At 33.8% G+C, this 20,691-nt stretch overlaps 2 protein-coding genes across 6 annotated transcripts in view; both read right to left on the reverse strand.

Annotated features, from left to right (window-relative positions):
* LOC101890371 (fringe glycosyltransferase) overlaps window positions 1-20,691 on the reverse strand; it is a 79,266-nt gene that overhangs the window by 40,297 nt on the left and 18,278 nt on the right. The window lies entirely within an intron of this gene.
* On the reverse strand, window positions 15,471-20,688 carry LOC131803987 (uncharacterized). Of its 5 annotated transcripts, none has more exons than XM_059126059.1 (3): window positions 18,474-20,688; window positions 15,654-18,382; window positions 15,471-15,562 (listed from the first exon to the last, which is right to left on the reverse strand). In XM_059126059.1, the coding sequence occupies exon 2, from the start codon at window positions 18,205-18,207 to the stop codon at window positions 15,739-15,741; it is 2,469 nt and encodes an 822-aa protein (XP_058982042.1). In that variant the 5' UTR covers window positions 18,208-18,382; window positions 18,474-20,688; the 3' UTR covers window positions 15,471-15,562; window positions 15,654-15,738. The 5 variants fall into 3 exon arrangements, with proteins under 5 accessions (XP_058982042.1, XP_058982045.1, XP_058982043.1 ...); XM_059126061.1 differs by having other exon boundaries at window positions 15,654-18,402; XM_059126060.1 differs by having other exon boundaries at window positions 15,471-15,582.

The following is a 20,691-nucleotide window of genomic DNA, read 5'->3' on the forward strand; positions in this document are numbered from 1 at the left end:
CTACGTCTTTGTATAGCCCCCATATCCCGATATTCGGTATTTTTATGATATTAGCGACTTTATTCATCGGAATTGTTTCAAATTTAGTATTTGAAGTTCGTGATGGATACTACAGCCTTTAACAGAAAATTGTCCGTGCAGATCCACGCCTTCGTATAGCGCCAATATAACGATACCTCCCGATATTCGGTATTTTGATAACTTTAGAGACGTTATTCACCGGAATTGTTTCAAATTTGATATTTGAAGTTCGTAATGGATACTACAGGCTATGCCAGATAATTGTCTGTGCAGGTCCACGTTTTCGTACAGTCCCTATATAGCGGTACCTCCGGATATTCGGTATTTTAATGATTTGAATATTGTAATGGCTTATGACTATGCAGGTCCATGTCGGTATTCGGTATTTTTAAGATTTTAACGGATTTTTTTTAATATTCCAAATTGTGGGGGGTATTGAAAGTTCGGCCCGGGCGAATTTACAGCTTTTTTACTTGTCCAACTAAAATGTGACATTCATGAAAAATCCCTAATTTTTTCTTCGAGTGTATTGTAAATTTCTGCTTTTTAAAACCCTCGCATCACATACTGTCGTTTTCGTATCTTTCAAGTTTTGTTTTTTTTTTCTCTTTTTTTTTGGAACTGTGTGTAAAACACATGCCGGCAGCATGTCATCATCACAACAATGTTTTTTTTTTTTGCGGGTGTTTGGATTGACAACGACAACACGACACCATACAACTTAACTGCGCCATGTTTTATTGCAACGTTCCCTCTAACCCCTGCCCCTGCTAAAATGAAAATGAAATAAGTTGTTACATTTTTCCCCTTTTTGAAAACAAGTAGTCGGTTCGTGTAAATTTCTTGTCTGCCATATATGTGTATGTGTGTATGTAGATTGTAGTGCTGTTTTAACAAAACAAAAGCTTAATTTCAATTTGGTTTTCATTTAATGGTTGCTACAGTGAACCTAGTTGAGACGTTTTTTAATTATCACATTTGACAGATGTGGCAAACGGAAGGCGAATATTGGGGAACATTGGGTGGACCGATGTAGGTGCTAGAATTCGAATTTTGAAAAAATGTCCCTTAAAAATTGAATAGGTAAAATATCAATATTGTCTGACCAAATTCTATTCTAGGAGTAGTTACCATTCAGAAGATCAATATATGTTGTGCTCTTCGATTTCGATCTCAGAGAAACACTGACTTTTTTATACCCTACACCACAAAGTGATAAGGGTATTATGTCTTTGCGCATTTGTTTGTAACATGGAGAAGGAAGCGAGATAGACCCATACTTACTTTTGATGATCTTCATAGAATCACTTTACGAGTCGTTTTATGAATTTCAGTCCGTCTGACCATCCGATTGAGTTGAATTGAGATGAAATTTTAAAAACAATATTCATTTGGCCCAAGTACGAACCCTATTGAAATTGCTGAGAATAAGTCCAAAATTTAGATATAGCTCCCACATATATCTTCAACCGATTTTCGCCAATGTCCCAAAATGGCCAATATCAGTGCAAATGACCTGCATTTTGGCACATCCGACCGAATTCAGTCCAGAAGCAAGTACATCAAACTTGGAGAAAATCGGTTCAGATATAGCTATAGCTCCCACTTGTTACATCCGATTTGGTGTTCAAGTTCCTCACATTCGTAATATGCATTCGACAACAATGATATTTGGATGATTCAGATGACTTATGAAACTGAAAAATACCTCTTTCAAATTTTATCCAGATCGGATCAGATTAGGATATAGCTCCCATACATATCTTTGTACAAAATCTTCTTTTTCAGTGCAACAAATGGATATGATATCATCCTAAATGGACTGAATTTTGGCAATGCCGACTAAATTCGTCCTAGAAATAAGTACTTCAAATTTGCGTGATATTCACTGCACATCAATGGTATTTTACACCGGACAACAGATACTGCTCGAAAATAACCGCGAGAGCGGTTCAGATTTTTATATAGCTTCGGTATACAGTGTGAGTTAAAAAAAAAAACTGCAACAAAGTCAAATGCCAAAGATGCAATCAGAAGCAAAAGATGTCGGAAATAGCATCAGATTTTAGAATAATTTTAGATTTATTCGAATTGGTTACCTTTGGCACGGTTTATATGGCCTTCAAACGGCCAATTAAACCGTCATACGCTGCTCGAATGTGGCTCTGCGGCATTTTGTATCTCATTCCCGGCGAAGCGCTTGCTTGAGGTGATCGACACTTTGGTATTTCTTAGTGCCAACCTTGCTTTCCAAAATACTCCAGATGCAATAGTCCAACGGATTGGTATCCTGAGAATTTGGTGGCCATTGTGCGCTGGAAATGAAGCGACGAACCTCATTTTGTAACCATTCTTGGGTGGCGCGTGCTGTGCGATGGTGCTGAGTCCTGTTGGAATGTCCAAGGTTTGCGGCCAAAATGTTTGCGTGCCAATGGCTTTAATACATCCTCCAGAATATTTTCGCGATAATATTCGGCATTGATTCTGATGCCACGGTCGATTAATACGAGCAGAGAGCGATCATCGACTGTTATGGCGGCCCACAGCATCACCATGGCCGGCGCTTGAGTTCTGGTGGCCAACTGAAGATGCACATTTTCAGCTGACCTCTTCGGCAAGTAAACACGATCATTTTGTTTGTTTCTCGTCGGAGATAACCAAATTCGGCAGTTCACCACTTTCGGTCAAGCGAAGCAACTCTTTAGCTCTTTTGAGTCAATTTTCTTTCCGTTGCAGTGTAAGTTTTTGCACTTTTTGGAATTTCAATGGCTGTACCCCGAGCTCATTTTCCAAAAATTTCCCGAATGGAATAGTGCGATATGTTAAGCTCACAAGCCATTTTTCGGCCACTGCGACGCGGGTTTCGATCAAGTCGCTTCTTTACTTTTCGAACCATTTCTACTGATGTTGATGTTTTCTTCCGTCCACTTCTTTGACGTCAGGCTACGCTACCAGTATCACGTTAACGGGCGATGGTACGAGACACAAAACATTTATTCACATTTAAATGTTGGAGTGCTCTTACGATAGCCACTTGTGGTTTTCCAGCCAAATATAAAGAAATCACACTAACACGCTTGAATTCCATCACGAATAACTTTTTTTCTGGAAAATTCCCAACAAGATGCTTTTGTACGCTTGTAAAGAATATAATGAGCTGTCAGGGGAATAATTTTAACAGCTGACGGACGAGTGGCTTAGAAATTACAGCAGTCTGAAGTTGGTTGCAGTTTTTTCATATCACCCTGTATATGTAATATCAGACCGGATTGATGATTTTTCATATTCTACCGATTTTTTCCCCTTTGGTGAAACCAGGTCCGTTATATCTATTGCTCTAATAAATATTTTCAATAAAATCCTTATCATTCACTTTAAAAATTGTGTGTCCCGGTTGTCTTAGGTCTTAGCAGCGTATATGGTACACACATGCCAGAAATAGACTTTCCGAAAATTTGGAAGTTCGGTTGTTTATATCGATGAAATTGCCAAAATCGATCGACCCTATTTCAAATATATATGTGTTTGTATTCCTACTTAATTAGGAAAAAATGGGGACCCCCCTCAATCTAATTATCTTTGATTTGCTATGGCATTATCACCACTGTAAGTTCCGCTGTGGTCCATACTCAAGCCTGTTTTATAACGATTCAATTATATTTGATTGTTTGGTGGTGGTGCTGCTGCTGCCGCTGCCGCTTCTGCTGATGTTATTGTTGTTATATCTACTTTGTCAACATCGCATTGTCTGTCCACCCCTACCCTACGACACCTTCAACAACAACAAAAGAGTATCATTATTTTTATGAAGAATATGTTTCAACGTTTCTTCCTTTTATTCGGGCTGTTGTTGTTGGTATTCTTGTTGATGATGATGACATTGTCATTGTTGTCGCTCTTACTTCTTTCTTTATTTGTTCGTTTCTTTTGTTTTGTAGGTCTCCACTTCCCTGGAAGTTTGTGCTAGTTGGAATGAAATAACAACAGCAACAACAACAACAAAAATGACAGCAGAACGTAAAATGTTGTATCGTCTCCTCTGTGTGTGGAAATGACTGTGGTGTTTGTCCCATTCCATGGCCCATACCCGTATATTAAACGGAAAATAAGAGCACAGGTCACGCGAGTTACCTACAGCCACCAATAAACAACATTATTATTAAGTTCATTATTTTCAACCACAACCTCATTTATTAATAACATCATTATTATTAACACCATTATTATTAACATCATTATTATTAACATCATTATTATTAATATCATTATTATTAACATCATTATTAATTACAACATTGTCATAAGCACCAAAGAGCTAACACCAATATTGTTGACATTATTTCGTCAGCAATAATTCTCCACTTCAACATCACAATAACAACACTAGTAATAAAACTACGACGGAAATAACCCAAAAAGAAATGTTTACTTTTACTGTACCCAATACAAATTTTTAGCTTAAGTATTTTTCTTGATAGCTCTAGATTTTATGTTTCTTTGTTCTTTGTTAACTCTAAGAAAAATCAATAATTGTAAAATCACTTAAATATAAGAATTTTTTGAATAAAGCATTAGTTGTATTTGGCATCTAAAACAGAATAATTCTTGTTTTCTGATTTTTCGGCGGTACGGAAGTTAACTGGCGCAGTCGTACGGCCATTGTTGGTGCGGTCTTTCTCAAGTGAAAAAAAATATAATTAAATAAATGTATCCTTAAAACACAAAAAAAAAAAACCAAAAAAAAAAACAGTGACAAGTTAATTGTGGAAAAAACAGTGAACTATCCTTTAAAGGACATAAAAATTTTTTTTTAAGAAAAATTTGGTGAAGAAAAAAATATATTAAATTAATTAGGCTTGACGGTATATCAAGTAATCCTTAAGGAGAAAAATCGTGCGCCAACAATCGGAAAAAAAAAAGAACCTACGTCCGTACAACCGAGAAAATCAAGTGCCAATGCAATATAGTATTTTGTTGAATGAATATCAACAATTTACTATAAGAAGAGAAGGAATATCTCTTAAATAAAAATATATATTTAAAATCAAAAATAATATTTTGTTGACGGAATATCAACAAATATAACCATCCAGAGAGAATTAATATCTTTTTGGTTGGAATAAATATTTAATAAAAATTGTTGAAGGAATATCAACAAATTATATCTTAAATAAAAAATATATATAAATTCATAAATAATATTTTGTTGAAGGAATATCAACAAATATTACCATCCAGAGAGAATGAATATCTTTTTGGTTGGAATAAATATTTAATGAAAATCGTTGAAGGAATATCAACAAATAATACGGTCATAGTGGATCAGATCAGATAAAACAAGAAAAAAAAACCAACTAACAAAAACAAATAACAATACAGTGAAGATCAAAAAAAAAAAAAAAAAGGAAAATCAACTAAAAATAACAATTAAAAAGTTAATAACATATAACAATAACAACAACCGTAACAAAAACGACAAAAAAAAAAAACTAAAAAAAAAAAAAAAAAAAAAAAAAAAAAAAAAAAAAAAAAACAAGTAAAAAAACATTAAGTTCGGCCGGGCCAAACTTTTAATACCCTCCACCCTAGGGTAAAAGAACATTAGAAAAAATGTGGCAAAAAACATTAAAATGCGAATATCGGGAGGTACCGTTATATAGGGGCTACACCAACACGTGCACCTATAATTACAATGTTTCGCCACACGACCTAGGACCCATTATGACCCACAAATACCAACTTTTACACAAATCAGTGAAAAAATATGGCATAAATCATCAAAATACCGAATATCGGGAGGTACCGTTATATGGGGACTATACCAGAACGTGGACCTATACATGCAATGTTTTGCTACACGCTCAGGGACCCGTTGTGACCTACAAATACCAATTTTCAGACAAATCCGTGAAAAAATGTGGCATAAATCATCAAAATACCGAATATCGGTAGGTACCGTCATATGGGGGCTATACCAAAACGTGGACCTATACATACAATGTTTTGCCACACGCTCAGGGACCCGTCGTGACCTACAAATACCAATTTTCAGACAAATCCGTGAAAAAATGTGGCATAAATCATCAAAATACCGAATATCGGTAGGTACCGTTACATGGGGGCTATACCAAAACGTGGACCTATACATGCAATGTTTTGCCACACGCTCAGGGACCCGTCATGACCTACAAATACCAATTTTCAGATAAATCCGTGAAAAAATGTGGCATAAATCATCAAAATACCGAATATCGGGAGGTACCGTTATATGGGGACTATACCAGAACGTGGACCGATATATCTCATTTTCAATACCAACCATCCTAGGGACAATACACACACTTGTGCCAAATTTCAAAGGTCTACGTCAAATAATGTGTGCTCTATCGTGATTTCAACAGACAGACAGACAGACAGACGGACAGACAGACGGACAGACAGACAGACAGACGGACATCGCTAAATCGTCTTAGAATTTTATGCTGATTATGAATATATATACTTTATGGGGTCTACGACGAATATTTAGAGGTGTTACAAACGGAATGACAAAGTTAATATACCCTCCTACCCATGGTGGAGGGTATAAAAAAAAAAAAAAAAAAACAAGCAACAATTAAAACAACAAACAACAACTACAAGTGAAGAACAAGAAATAGTCCTGAAGCAGTCCATATCTACAAGCAACTTATACAGGTCACATCGGAGGAAAGAAGCAGATAAAAAACCTTGGAAATCTACAATGAAATTATTTATAATGATAATACTAGGGTAATTATTTTAAGAAAATTATAATATTTATCACTATTATATTACTTTATAAAATATAAAACAGAAATAAGCAAAGAAATATTTCAATTATAAAGAAAAAGGCTAATCAAAATATCTCAAATCAATAAAAAGGGTAATTATATTAAATGCGAAGACTAAGACCAAGACCATATTCTATTCGATACTTAACTGCAATACCGGAACAACAAGAAATGACTACCGTTAATGACATTAGTGCCCCTCAGGCGCTACAATCTCAACAACCGTCACAATCCTCTCAAGCATACGAAACATTAAAAATTCCAGATGCCGTAAAAGATTTACCAACATTTAATGGAAATCCAAGGCAACTAAATGATTTTTTAGAAAACGTTGAAGAGATTTTAAGAATATTAGCGAATATCGATGGTTCTAACCAAGCAACAGTAGTGCTTAGAGCCATCAGAAACAAAATAGTGGGAGAAGCTAATGAAGTACTTAATTCATCCGGTACTCCGTTAGTTTGGGAGGTAATTAAAGCGAATCTAATACTTAAATATTCGGATAAAAGGAGTGAAACCTCCCTTGTGCGTGAACTCCACAATTTACGACAAACTAATCAGACTGTGCAAGAATTTTATGGTTCAGTTATAGAGCTACAGGCAGCAATAAATAATAATATATCAATTCATGAAACTAACAAACATGTCATAAACTCGAGGCGCGAATTTAACGCTAAAATGTGCTTAGATGCATTCTTAATAGGCCTCCGAGAACCCCTTGGCTCAATGATTAGGTCTATGAGACCCGATTCATTAGATGAAGCATTAACATTCTGCATTCAGGAACAAAATATACAATATTCAAGAAGACTAACTTACAACCAACCATTCTACCAACCAAGGTATAGACAGAATACACGGAATTATGCCCCTGCTCGTAATTACCAATCAAATATGAATAACACACATAGATTTACACACGGACTAATTCACCATTACGCACAAAACAATATAAATAGATTCCAAAACACGGTTAATACTCAGGGAAGAAATCAATATAATCCAATAACTAATGCATTTTCACAAAAGGGACCTCAAGCACCTAATGGAAATACCTTTTCTCACAATGGGTCCGGACAGAGCAAATTCAGCAACTTCAGGCAGCAACAGCTTACGACCAAACCCTTACCACCACCAGAACCAATGGATGTTAGTTCTGGTTATAGTCATTTAAGAAAACCTATGACTACACAAACGAGACAGACATCGTACCTAAACAACGTCAATGTGTCTCAAGCTTACCATAATGATCTAGACGGATATTACCACGGACAAACACATGACAATGACTTCGAACAAAACTACACTTATCATCAAAATGATGATAATGACATGAACGATCTAAAAGACCAACAAAATAATGGTATTAGAACGGAATACGAAAATGTAATAGTTGATAATGAAAATTTTCATATGAATGCCTACCCACACCAACGGGATACTTAGATATTAACAAACATGGACACACATTACCCTATATTAACATATCCTCCCCATTTGGTAGACCCCTGAAATTTTTAATAGATACTGGAGCATCGTCATCATTCATAAACCCAGAATTTGTAAATGACGAAGAGTGTATGACTTGCAAACCAATTACAATCACAACAATTTTAACTAAACACTCACTGGACAAAAAAATTAAACTACCCTTATTTACGGAATTCAAACAAAAAGGAGATACAGAATTTTTTGTCTTCAAATTTCACAACTATTTCGATGGACTAATAGGATTGGACATATTAGATTTTCTCAAAGCTAAAATAGACCTAGGTAACAAAACTCTAGTAACAAGTCAAGCCATCATACCTATTCATCTCAAACCCAATTTCACTTCTGAGAAATTCATTATTCCAAGCTCTTCCAGAGTTGTTATTAATGTACCGGTAGACACACAAAATGGTAGCTTTTTTCTCCCAAGGACTTTTTTGGGTTCTGACCTCTTTATTTCAGAGGGACTGTATCATTCTAAAAAGTGGTACAGCCTTGTGGAAATAGTTAATACTTCTGGACATGATAAAATTGCATACATTGAACAACCAATAAAGACGACACCATACAACGACCAGAATTACATCGAAGTTAATAACTTCAGTTTAGAACACAACTGTATGAATGATAATCATGACATTTTAGATTCGATAAGGACCGGTCATCTTAATAAAGAGGAAAAACAAGCTTTGCTGAAGGTTTGCAAATGCTTTGAAGATGTGTTTTTCAAGGAGGGAGAACAATTGACATTCTCGAATCAAATCAAACACCAAAAAAGGACAACTGACGACAAACCCATTTTTACAAAATCATACAGGTACCCTTACATACACAAAGAGGAAATACGCAAACAAATCGATAAAATGTTGCAACAAGGTGTAATTAGAAGAAGTTTTTCACCATGGAGTGCTCCTATATGGATCGTACCAAAAAAATTAGACTCGAGCAATATACAAAAATGGAGACTTGTTATAGATTATCGCAAATTAAACGAGAAAACTGTTTCTGATAAATATCCCATACCCAACATAACTGACATATTAGATAAATTGGGGAGAAGTCTCTACTTCACAACTTTAGATTTAGCTAGCGGTTTTCACCAGATCGAAATGCACCCAAAAGATATTGGTAAAACAGCATTTTCTGTCGATAGAGGTCACTATGAATTCGTAAGGATGCCTTTTGGATTAAAAAATGCTCCATCCACTTTCCAAAGGGTAATGGACAATGTATTAAGTGACTTGATCGGGACAGTCTGCCTTGTATATTTAGATGACATAGTTATATATTCAACTTCCTTAGAGGAGCACATACAACACTTGAAAAAAGTACTCGGTAAATTACGTACAGCCAATCTTAAGATACAACTGGACAAATCAGAATTCCTAAAGAAAGAATGTTCTTTTCTCGGACATGTTATTTCCACTGATGGTATTAAACCCAACCCTGATAAAATTCATGCCATAAAAGCTTTCCCCGTACCAAAAACACAAAAACAAATAAAATCATTTTTAGGACTACTCGGTTATTACAGGAAATTTATTCAAGATTTCTCGAAATTAACGAAACCCCTCACAGAATGTCTTAAGAAAGGGAGAAAAATAATATTAAACGAGAGATATTTGAACACATTTGCTACTTGCAAAAATCTTTTAATGAACGACCCACTGCTCCAATATCCTGACTTTTCAAAACCATTTAATTTAACCACCGACGCTAGCGACTTTGCTTTAGGAGCAATACTTTCCCAAGGACCAATAGGTAGTGACAAGCCTATATGTTACGCAAGTCGTACATTATCGAATAGCGAAATAAATTACTCGACGATAGAAAAAGAATTACTTGCTATCGTATGGGCGACAAAATATTTCAGGCCATACCTTTTTGGAAGGAAATTTAAAATAATTACCGACCATAGGCCCCTTACATGGATCATGAGTCTAAAAGAACCAAATTCAAAATTAATCCGCTGGAGATTAAAACTAGAAGAATATGACTATGAAATTATCTACAAAAAAGGAAAATTAAATACTAACGCAGACGCACTAAGTCGTATTAAATTAGACAATCTATCTGTAAATGAACATGTCGATATAAACACTAATTCAGTTGATAACATCTCAAACCATGGTACACAAGGAACAACAATCCATTCCTCCGACGAAAATGTTGACGATGGAATACCGATATCAGAAAGACCAATTAACGAATTTAATATTCAAATTATATTTCAAACTCAAATCGGTGGCTCACCAATAACCTTAGAAACAATATTTAAAAATAAAATACGCAAGACTATACGTAGAGAAAAGTACGACGAACAAACATTGACTAACATTTTCCAAAATTATATAGCACCAAATAAAGTCTCTGCGCTTATGGCAGATGACGATACATTTAAATTAATTCAAAGCACCTACTCAAAATACTTTGCAAACAGCAAACTATTTAAGTTAGTACGATGCATGGACATTCTACAAGACATAAGAACCATTGATGAGCAAGACAAAATAATTAATGAATACCATATGAACCATAACCATAGAGGTATTCAAGAGACATATGCACACTTAAAACGAGAGTACTACTTCCCTTTCATGAAAAACAAAATACAAAATTGTATTAATCATTGTCATACATGCCAAACTTTAAAATATGACAGGAAACCACCAAAACCCAAATTTCAAAAACCTGAAATTCCCGAAAAACCACTGGATATTATCCACACAGATATCTATTGTATAAACAAGCGTAATATACTTACCATCATAGACAAATTTTCTAAATTTGCAGCCGCTTACTCTTTAGACTCTAGGAATAGCCTATCAATTCTGAAAAGTTTCAAACATTTCATAAGCCTACACGGCATACCCAAGAAAATTGTTTGTGATCAGGGCGCTGAATTTAATGCATCCATTATAAAAGATTTTTGTAAAATGCATCAGATAACCTTACATTATACATCATTTCATCAAAGTACAGGAAACTCTCCCGTAGAAAGATTACATTCAACCATTACCGAGACCTACAGAATAGTTTACGAAAAGTATAAGTCATCAGAAATACCACTAAATCACGACGAAATACTATCAGAAGTCATTTTTACCTATAACAACGCAATCCATAGTGCTACAAAATTAACCCCATTTGAACTCTTCTATGGTAGGACTTATAACTTCGAAAAGACATTAAGCTATAACTCTGAACATGACTACTTAAATAGACTACAAGAATTTCAAAATGACTTACACAAAATTATTAAAGATAAATTATCCATGGACACTGACAAACGTATAAAAAAACTAAACGCAAATAGGGAAGAACCAGAAGATTTAACTGAAAACCAGACAATATACAGAAGGGAATCAGGGAGGAACAAAATGACCCCTCGCTTCTCAAAAAGGGTAGTCAAGGAAAACAAGAAAGTGACGCTGATAACGTCAAATAACCAAAAACTACATAAAGCCAAAATTAAAAGAAAACGTCTTACATAAACTGACTTCTATTTGTCTTTTAGGTTCGTACCTGTACAATCCGACGTCACAATAACAAACATAACGCAGACTCAGGGACTTATACCACTACAACTAGGCGATGCTAAATTAATCACAGACTTTCAACATCTAATCCATGTTATTAACCTTAAAACATATAACGACAATATTAACACTATAAAGCAAACTTTGGATCGAATAGAGGAGACAAGATTTACAGCATCACAACTTAGAACTACGAAACTGAAACTGAATAATCTCTCAGCCAAATTGGATATATTAACCCCAAATTATAGGAAAAAACGGGGACTTGTAAATGCCTTAGGATCAGCAATCAAATTCATAACGGGAAATATGGACTACAAAGATGCAGAAGAACTAAATAAAAACATTGACAATTTAACTAGAGGAAATACCCAAATAAAAACAACGCTTAAAAACCAACTGATGTTAAATAACAAAATGATAACAAGATTCGAAAACATTACCAATCACATAAATGAAGAACAAAACCTAATAGAACGTTCTATAATGATGATTCAAAACCAGACAAGAAATGCCATAAACCCCTCGGTTAATGCAATAATCCAAATGCAAAATTTACTTCAAATCAGTTTTAACATAGATATACTTACCGACCATCTTAATGATATCGCAGAATCAGTAGTATTAGCAAGGCTTAACACCGTCCCAAAATTAATATTAACTACTGACGAACTGAATGAAATACACAACATACTTAACAATGCAACGGACATTATATCACCAGAACATATATATGAATTACTACAACTGACAGCATATTATAACGACACAAACATAATATTTGACATACAAATTCCTATAATTTCTAATGAACTATTTAAATTATTACACATAATCAAAACCCCCATAAATAACACCTTAGAAATAATAACCGGTGAATACGCTTTAATAAACAATGATAACCTTTATCTTTTCGACAACCGATGCAAACAAATAGAACAAAAATTTTACTGCAACTATGAAACTCAATACGAAAGAAATAGAGATTGCCTAAAATCAATTTTGCTTAGAGAAGAAACGGTGGCATGTCACCTTAGAGACATAGGATTAACTACGGACATAATATATCCAGAACCAAATTACCTAGTGCTTATAAACCCTCCAATAGGAAACATAACCACAGTATGTAACAACGTAACTAAGAGTCTACCAATCAAGTCTTCCTCTGTTATTAATTTTAATGAATGCAAAATCTTATTTAATAATGTCTGGTATACAGATAAACCGAATATTCACCAAGAAAACATTAGCACAATAACCTTCCAAACTAGCTTCTCAAACAATATTACAACACTCTCCATAAGAGACGAACTAACATTACCCAAATTAGATCAATACAGATTCCAAAATAAAGCAAATATCGAATTTCTTCAAACAGACTCTGACAATTACAAAACAATTTCTTATTCCGCATTTGGTATAATTAGTTCTATAATCATAATATTATCAATAATATTAGTAATAAGAAAGCCTATAAAATTAATCTACTCCATAACCCACAACAACAATGAAGTTCTGGCTACAAATGATCCGAAGCCCCTTTGGCCCTCACTTCATTCTGGAGAGGGAGGAGTTACCTACAGCCACCAATAAACAACATTATTATTAAGTTCATTATTTTCAACCACAACCTCATTTATTAATAACATCATTATTATTAACACCATTATTATTAACATCATTATTATTAACATCATTATTATTAATATCATTATTATTAACATCATTATTAATTACAACATTGTCATAAGCACCAAAGAGCTAACACCAATATTGTTGACATTATTTCGTCAGCAATAATTCTCCACTTCAACATCACAATAACAACACTAGTAATAAAACTACGACGGAAATAACCCAAAAAGAAATGTTTACTTTTACTGTACCCAATACAAATTTTTAGCTTAAGTATTTTTCTTGATAGCTCTAGATTTTATGTTTCTTTGTTAACTCTAAGAAAAATCAATAATTGTAAAATCACTTAAATATAAGAATTTTTTGAATAAAGCATTAGTTGTATTTGGCATCTAAAACAGAATAATTCTTGTTTTCTGATTTTTCGGCGGTACGGAAGTTAACTCGCGTGATATTGCAGTCGGTTAGTTTTCGTAGCCTTCTGCTGCTGCTTCCACAACAAGTATTTCTTACATTGTCAAGATTGTTAAAGAACGAAAGAAAAAGACATTTTTATAAAAACATAAAAAATTCGGCCATAAAGACTTGATATCAAAATTGTACACAAAGCCAACACACCAAAGACCACACCACACCACGCCACCATGCTGATAAAGCAGAGGAAAAAGAAAAGCGATGAAACTATTTAATTAGGCTAACTAGCAGTCATAAAAAACAAGAACAAGAACAACATCAACAATAAAACAGGCTATGCTGGAAAATAACAAGCATTCGAAAAAATGATGCAGGAAATCAAAGTTGCCCAAAAAAAAAAAAAAACCCTGGATAATTTTCTTCCTTTTTGGATGACTCGGCTTTATTACTTCGAGGGCTTGTGTGTGCCACCATGCCACCTTACAAAGTATGTCAAACATAATAATGATATTCATTAGCCAGGATGTGAAAATTTTTGTTAGTTACATATTTTTTTCTATGTTATTTCGTGTTTTCCACCGGCATGGGGGGATATCCTTTGGAAGGGAGGAAATGAAAGTTCTTTTTTTAATTAGCATCCCTTCGAGTTATTTTTTCACTTGGATATTTGCCATAGATTTTAGTTTCCTGAATCTTTGGTATAGAAAATAAACTAAATTTAAAAGCCTCCCAACTATTTTGCCTGCAAGTAGACATTTAATATCAAATAATTTGTTGGAGTTCATGAAATGAATCCTTAGGGGTGGAGTGGAGATTCTTAGGGGCTGAAGATATTGCTTGCATATGGAATAAAAAAACAGTTTTCTTCTTTCACTTTTTTCTGTGGAATCCGTTGATTTTAGGCAATGTTGTAGATAAAAAGTCGACGATTATTTTAACCCTCACGCGAGTCACCAAAAGGGTATTTTTGTTCCTTTTTGAAAAAACTCCCTCTAAACGGAATCATAGGAAATCAAAATATTCTACAAAATCAAATTTTACTATAGGTTCCCAAAAACGTCAAAAGTTTCCTTAATCTCAGGTATTTGCATATATTAAAAACACATTTTAGGGTTAAAATCCGACTTTAATGAGTTTATGCAAAAGCTCCTACACAGCATCATTTTGGAAAGATGACGTCAAAGACAAAAATATTCTTTATCAAATTTTACAGAAAGTCACTTGAGAAAAGAAATCCTGATTTCCACTGCATATAAAAAAACCATCCAGTTTCCTGACACATGTATAGCCTCCGCCAATGTCGGTTTATCAAATCAAATTTTTGACCCTCTATTGGGAAGGGTGTGTCTTTTACATGAAATATGTGCAAATGTTTGTAAAATGTTGAAATATGCGTGAGGTTCCGGATATAGTGTCAAACAATCATTTCCAATTTTATGTGAATATTTGTTAATCAAAATTTTGACCTTTTGTATGAAAGGACCATAAGTTGGCCAATACATTTTATATATTATAAGTGTGAGTTTTTTCGACCTATTTTCCAATATATTTAATAATATGAGTTTTTTTGAGCTTTAGGCCAGTTTTTTATTTTATTTCATTTTTGATCTCCGATATTTCGCAATTGTATAAATTGCATCTTCAGGGGATCTACAAGATAATATAATATTCTTAATATTACTATCACAGCATTGATTAAAAATAGAAACAAACACAATCTTATTACACAAAAATCGCTTACTTGTAAACAATAATCGTCAAGTTAACTTAATAACTACGATAGAATGCACTATCATCGTCGGCTGTTAATATTGCACTGATTTTGTTTACATATTGCACGATCTCTTCTTTTGTGTCAAATGCCTATAGCAATAAGCTGCGTTATCTGTGTCGCTCTTAAAATTTATTCTCTCTGTTGTGTGTAGATTGTTGATGTGTAACATTTCTAATGTGAGTCTTCTGTGGTAATGGTTTTCCGTTTGCAGTATTTTTACTTGTTCAAGGTTTGGCTGATGGTTGCTTGATATACAGTGTTCCGCAAGCGCTGTTTTTTGTGTGTAATTTTGGTTTCTCATTTTTAAATCAGACTTATGGGCTGATAGTCTAGTTTTCAATTTATTTTTTGTGGTACCAACATAATATTTCCCACATTTTTCGTTAGGGTTGCCATCGCATTGTATTTGGTATATCACATTGTGTTTATCAGGATTTTGTATTTTGTCTTTTGTATGGCTAAATAGCTTTTTGAGAGTGTTGTTGTTTTTCTGGGCTATTATATATTTGTTCTTGTCATATAAATTTGAGTTCTGGAATCGTTCTGATAAATTTGGTACGTAAATCATAGATTTATATATCTTTTCATCTTTTTGGGTTTCTCTAGTAGTATTCCGTCGTCCTATTAATCTATTTATTATTCTTATTGGAAAATTGTTGTTTGTTAGAATATCTCGGATTTTGTGTTTGTTCTTGTTATGGAATTTCTCGTCACTAATGCTCATTACTCTATGTACTAAATTTTTTGCAGTGTTTATAATCATTTGCTTGGGATGTTTCGAAAAGAAATTTATAATTCTTCCCGATGCCGTGGGTTTCTGATACCAGTCTAATTCTAATTTGTCCTTATTTCTATATATTATTGTGTCTAGATATGGTAAACATCCATTCATTTCATCCTCCATGGTGAATTTGATATTGTTGCTGAAACTGTTAAGTATATTCAATGTATCATTGATTGCATCTTCCCCAGTTATCACAAAAAGATCGTCCACGTATTTCGTTAATATTTTGGGTTTTGTTGTCAGTTTTTCCATGCAGGTGTCTAAGAGTTTCTCCATGACTATATCCGCCACAACTGGAGAAGCTGGTGAACCCATTGGCAGTCCTTTCTTTTGTTTATATATCTTGTCGTCGTATTTGAAATATCGGTTGTCTTTAATGCAAAATTTTAGAATACTTAAAAATAGGCCCTTTGTCATATTTGTGTATTCTTTTAGTTCTTCCCACCTTTCGTCGATTATTTGAATACCAAGATCTATCGGTATGCTTGGGAAGAGTGATACTACGTCAAACGAAACCATCCTGTCATTTTCTTTAATCGTCATATTTTTAACTTTGTTTTTGAACGCCATTGAGTCTTGAACGTTATATTTGGAGAATTTGGTAAGATTTTTTAAAATTTTAACCACATATTTGCACAGTTCTTCCGACGGAGAATTGATTGAAGAACAGATCGGGCGTAACGGGAAATCTACCTTGTGGATTTTTGGTAGTCCATACAATCTTGGAGCTGTAGCCACGTCACTTCTGAGTTTTTTCCTTTCCATTGTCGTAATAATGTTGTTTTTGTATAGCTCCTCCACCAGTTCATTATTCTTTTTTATCAAACCTGTTGTTGGATCTTTGTTCACCCGTTGATATGTCATCATATCTGAAATAATACTGTTCATCCTCTGTTTGTAGTCATTAATGTCCATTGCAACCGTAACATTTCCTTTGTCAGCATTTAAAATTAATATATTTTTATTTTGTTTCAAAAAAGTTTTGGTGCGGCCCACTGTGCTGTTGATAAATTTATCTCGTTCACTCTCTTTCATCTTATTCATATGTGTGTCTATCATTGTTGTGAACTTTGTCCTCATCATTTCTTGTTGTTCTTTGTCATTCCATGTTTGTATTACGTCTTCGCCGTCTGCTATTAGTTTAAATAGTGGGAATTGTGATTTTGTTGTTGGAAGTCCAAATTTCTCTCCAAGCGAAAGAAGCCATTTCACGTCATCGGGGAATTGAGTGTTTGTTTTGTTTACAAACCATTTATCATTCTGTTTTATGCCAAGTTGTATCATTTGTTGTTGTTTAAGTTTTTCGAATTTTCTTTTCTGTGTGTTTTTTATTTCGTTCTCCATGTTCGATATTATTTTGCTTTCGTTTTGAGTAACTATGTTTATCTCTTGTTGTGTTAGATTTTCTCCCAAAGTTTTTTCTATATTTTGTTGATCCCTTTGATTGTTCTTTATTTCGTAATGTTTCTGTTTAATTAGTAGATTGAGAATCTTGTTTTGAAAAGTATCAATGTATCCCTTTAATGTATTTTTAATGTGGTATATTTGAGGTGTCTTAAAAATATTGTGAATATTTTTTAAGGCATTTTTAATAAAGTTAGGAATGATGCCGTTGTTACGACATCGAATTAGAAAAGTTAAAGAGCATTTTGTTTTGGCAATCTTCACTTTTGTGTTTTTGTGTTTGTTAATGCTGTGTTTGATGTTGTTTTTATACTTGATGTTTCTGTAGATCATGTTGTTGGTATTCGGCGTGCTCTCCGTGTTATATATTATAAGTGTGAGTTTTTTCGACCTATTTTCCAATATATTTAATAATATGAGTTTTTTTGAGCTTTAGGCCAGTTTTTTATTTTATTTCATTTTTGATCTCCGATATTTCGCAATTGTATAAATTGCATCTTCAGGGGATCTACAAGATAATATAATATTCTTAATATTACTATCACAGCATTGATTAAAAATAGAAACAAACACAATCTTATTACACAAAAATCGCTTACTTGTAAACAATAATCGTCAAGTTAACTTAATAACTACGATAGAATGCACTATCATCGTCGGCTGTTAATATTGCACTGATTTTGTTTACATATTGCACGATCTCTTCTTTTGTGTCAAATGCCTATAGCAATAAGCTGCGTTATCTGTGTCGCTCTTAAAATTTATTCTCTCTGTTGTGTGTAGATTGTTGATGTGTAACATTTCTAATGTGAGTCTTCTGTGGTAATGGTTTTCCGTTTGCAGTATTTTTACTTGTTCAAGGTTTGGCTGATGGTTGCTTGATATACAGTGTTCCGCAAGCGCTGTTTTTTGTGTGTAATTTTGGTTTCTCATTTTTAAATCAGACTTATGGGCTGATAGTCTAGTTTTCAATTTATTTTTTGTGGTACCAACATAATATTTCCCACATTTTTCGTTAGGGTTGCCATCGCATTGTATTTGGTATATCACATTGTGTTTATCAGGATTTTGTATTTTGTCTTTTGTATGGCTAAATAGCTTTTTGAGAGTGTTGTTGTTTTTCTGGGCTATTATATATTTGTTCTTGTCATATAAATTTGAGTTCTGGAATCGTTCTGATAAATTTGGTACGTAAATCATAGATTTATATATCTTTTCATCTTTTTGGGTTTCTCTAGTAGTATTCCGTCGTCCTATTAATCTATTTATTATTCTTATTGGAAAATTGTTGTTTGTTAGAATATCTCGGATTTTGTGTTTGTTCTTGTTATGGAATTTCTCGTCACTAATGCTCATTACTCTATGTACTAAATTTTTTGCAGTGTTTATAATCATTTGCTTGGGATGTTTCGAAAAGAAATTTATAATTCTTCCCGATGCCGTGGGTTTCTGATACCAGTCTAATTCTAATTTGTCCTTATTTCTATATATTATTGTGTCTAGATATGGTAAACATCCATTCATTTCATCCTCCATGGTGAATTTGATATTGTTGCTGAAACTGTTAAGTATATTCAATGTATCATTGATTGCATCTTCCCCAGTTATCACAAAAAGATCGTCCACGTATTTCGTTAATATTTTGGGTTTTGTTGTCAGTTTTTCCATGCAGGTGTCTAAGAGTTTCTCCATGACTATATCCGCCACAACTGGAGAAGCTGGTGAACCCATTGGCAGTCCTTTCTTTTGTTTATATATCTTGTCGTCGTATTTGAAATATCGGTTGTCTTTAATGCAAAATTTTAGAATACTTAAAAATAGGCCCTTTGTCATATTTGTGTATTCTTTTAGTTCTTCCCACCTTTCGTCGATTATTTGAATACCAAGATCTATCGGTATGCTTGGGAAGAGTGATACTACGTCAAACGAAACCATCCTGTCATTTTCTTTAATCGTCATATTTTTAACTTTGTTTTTGAACGCCATTGAGTCTTGAACGTTATATTTGGAGAATTTGGTAAGATTTTTTAAAATTTTAACCACATATTTGCACAGTTCTTCCGACGGAGAATTGATTGAAGAACAGATCGGGCGTAACGGGAAATCTACCTTGTGGATTTTTGGTAGTCCATACAATCTTGGAGCTGTAGCCACGTCACTTCTGAGTTTTTTCCTTTCCATTGTCGTAATAATGTTGTTTTTGTATAGCTCCTCCACCAGTTCATTATTCTTTTTTATCAAACCTGTTGTTGGATCTTTGTTCACCCGTTGATATGTCATCATATCTGAAATAATACTGTTCATCCTCTGTTTGTAGTCATTAATGTCCATTGCAACCGTAACATTTCCTTTGTCAGCATTTAAAATTAATATATTTTTATTTTGTTTCAAAAAAGTTTTGGTGCGGCCCACTGTGCTGTTGATAAATTTATCTCGTTCACTCTCTTTCATCTTATTCATATGTGTGTCTATCATTGTTGTGAACTTTGTCCTCATCATTTCTTGTTGTTCTTTGTCATTCCATGTTTGTATTACGTCTTCGCCGTCTGCTATTAGTTTAAATAGTGGGAATTGTGATTTTGTTGTTGGAAGTCCAAATTTCTCTCCAAGCGAAAGAAGCCATTTCACGTCATCGGGGAATTGAGTGTTTGTTTTGTTTACAAACCATTTATCATTCTGTTTTATGCCAAGTTGTATCATTTGTTGTTGTTTAAGTTTTTCGAATTTTCTTTTCTGTGTGTTTTTTATTTCGTTCTCCATGTTCGATATTATTTTGCTTTCGTTTTGAGTAACTATGTTTATCTCTTGTTGTGTTAG

This window comes from Musca domestica, unplaced genomic scaffold, assembly GCF_030504385.1.
Source record: "Musca domestica strain aabys unplaced genomic scaffold, Musca_domestica.polishedcontigs.V.1.1 36, whole genome shotgun sequence".
NCBI lineage: Eukaryota > Metazoa > Arthropoda > Insecta > Diptera > Muscidae > Musca > Musca domestica.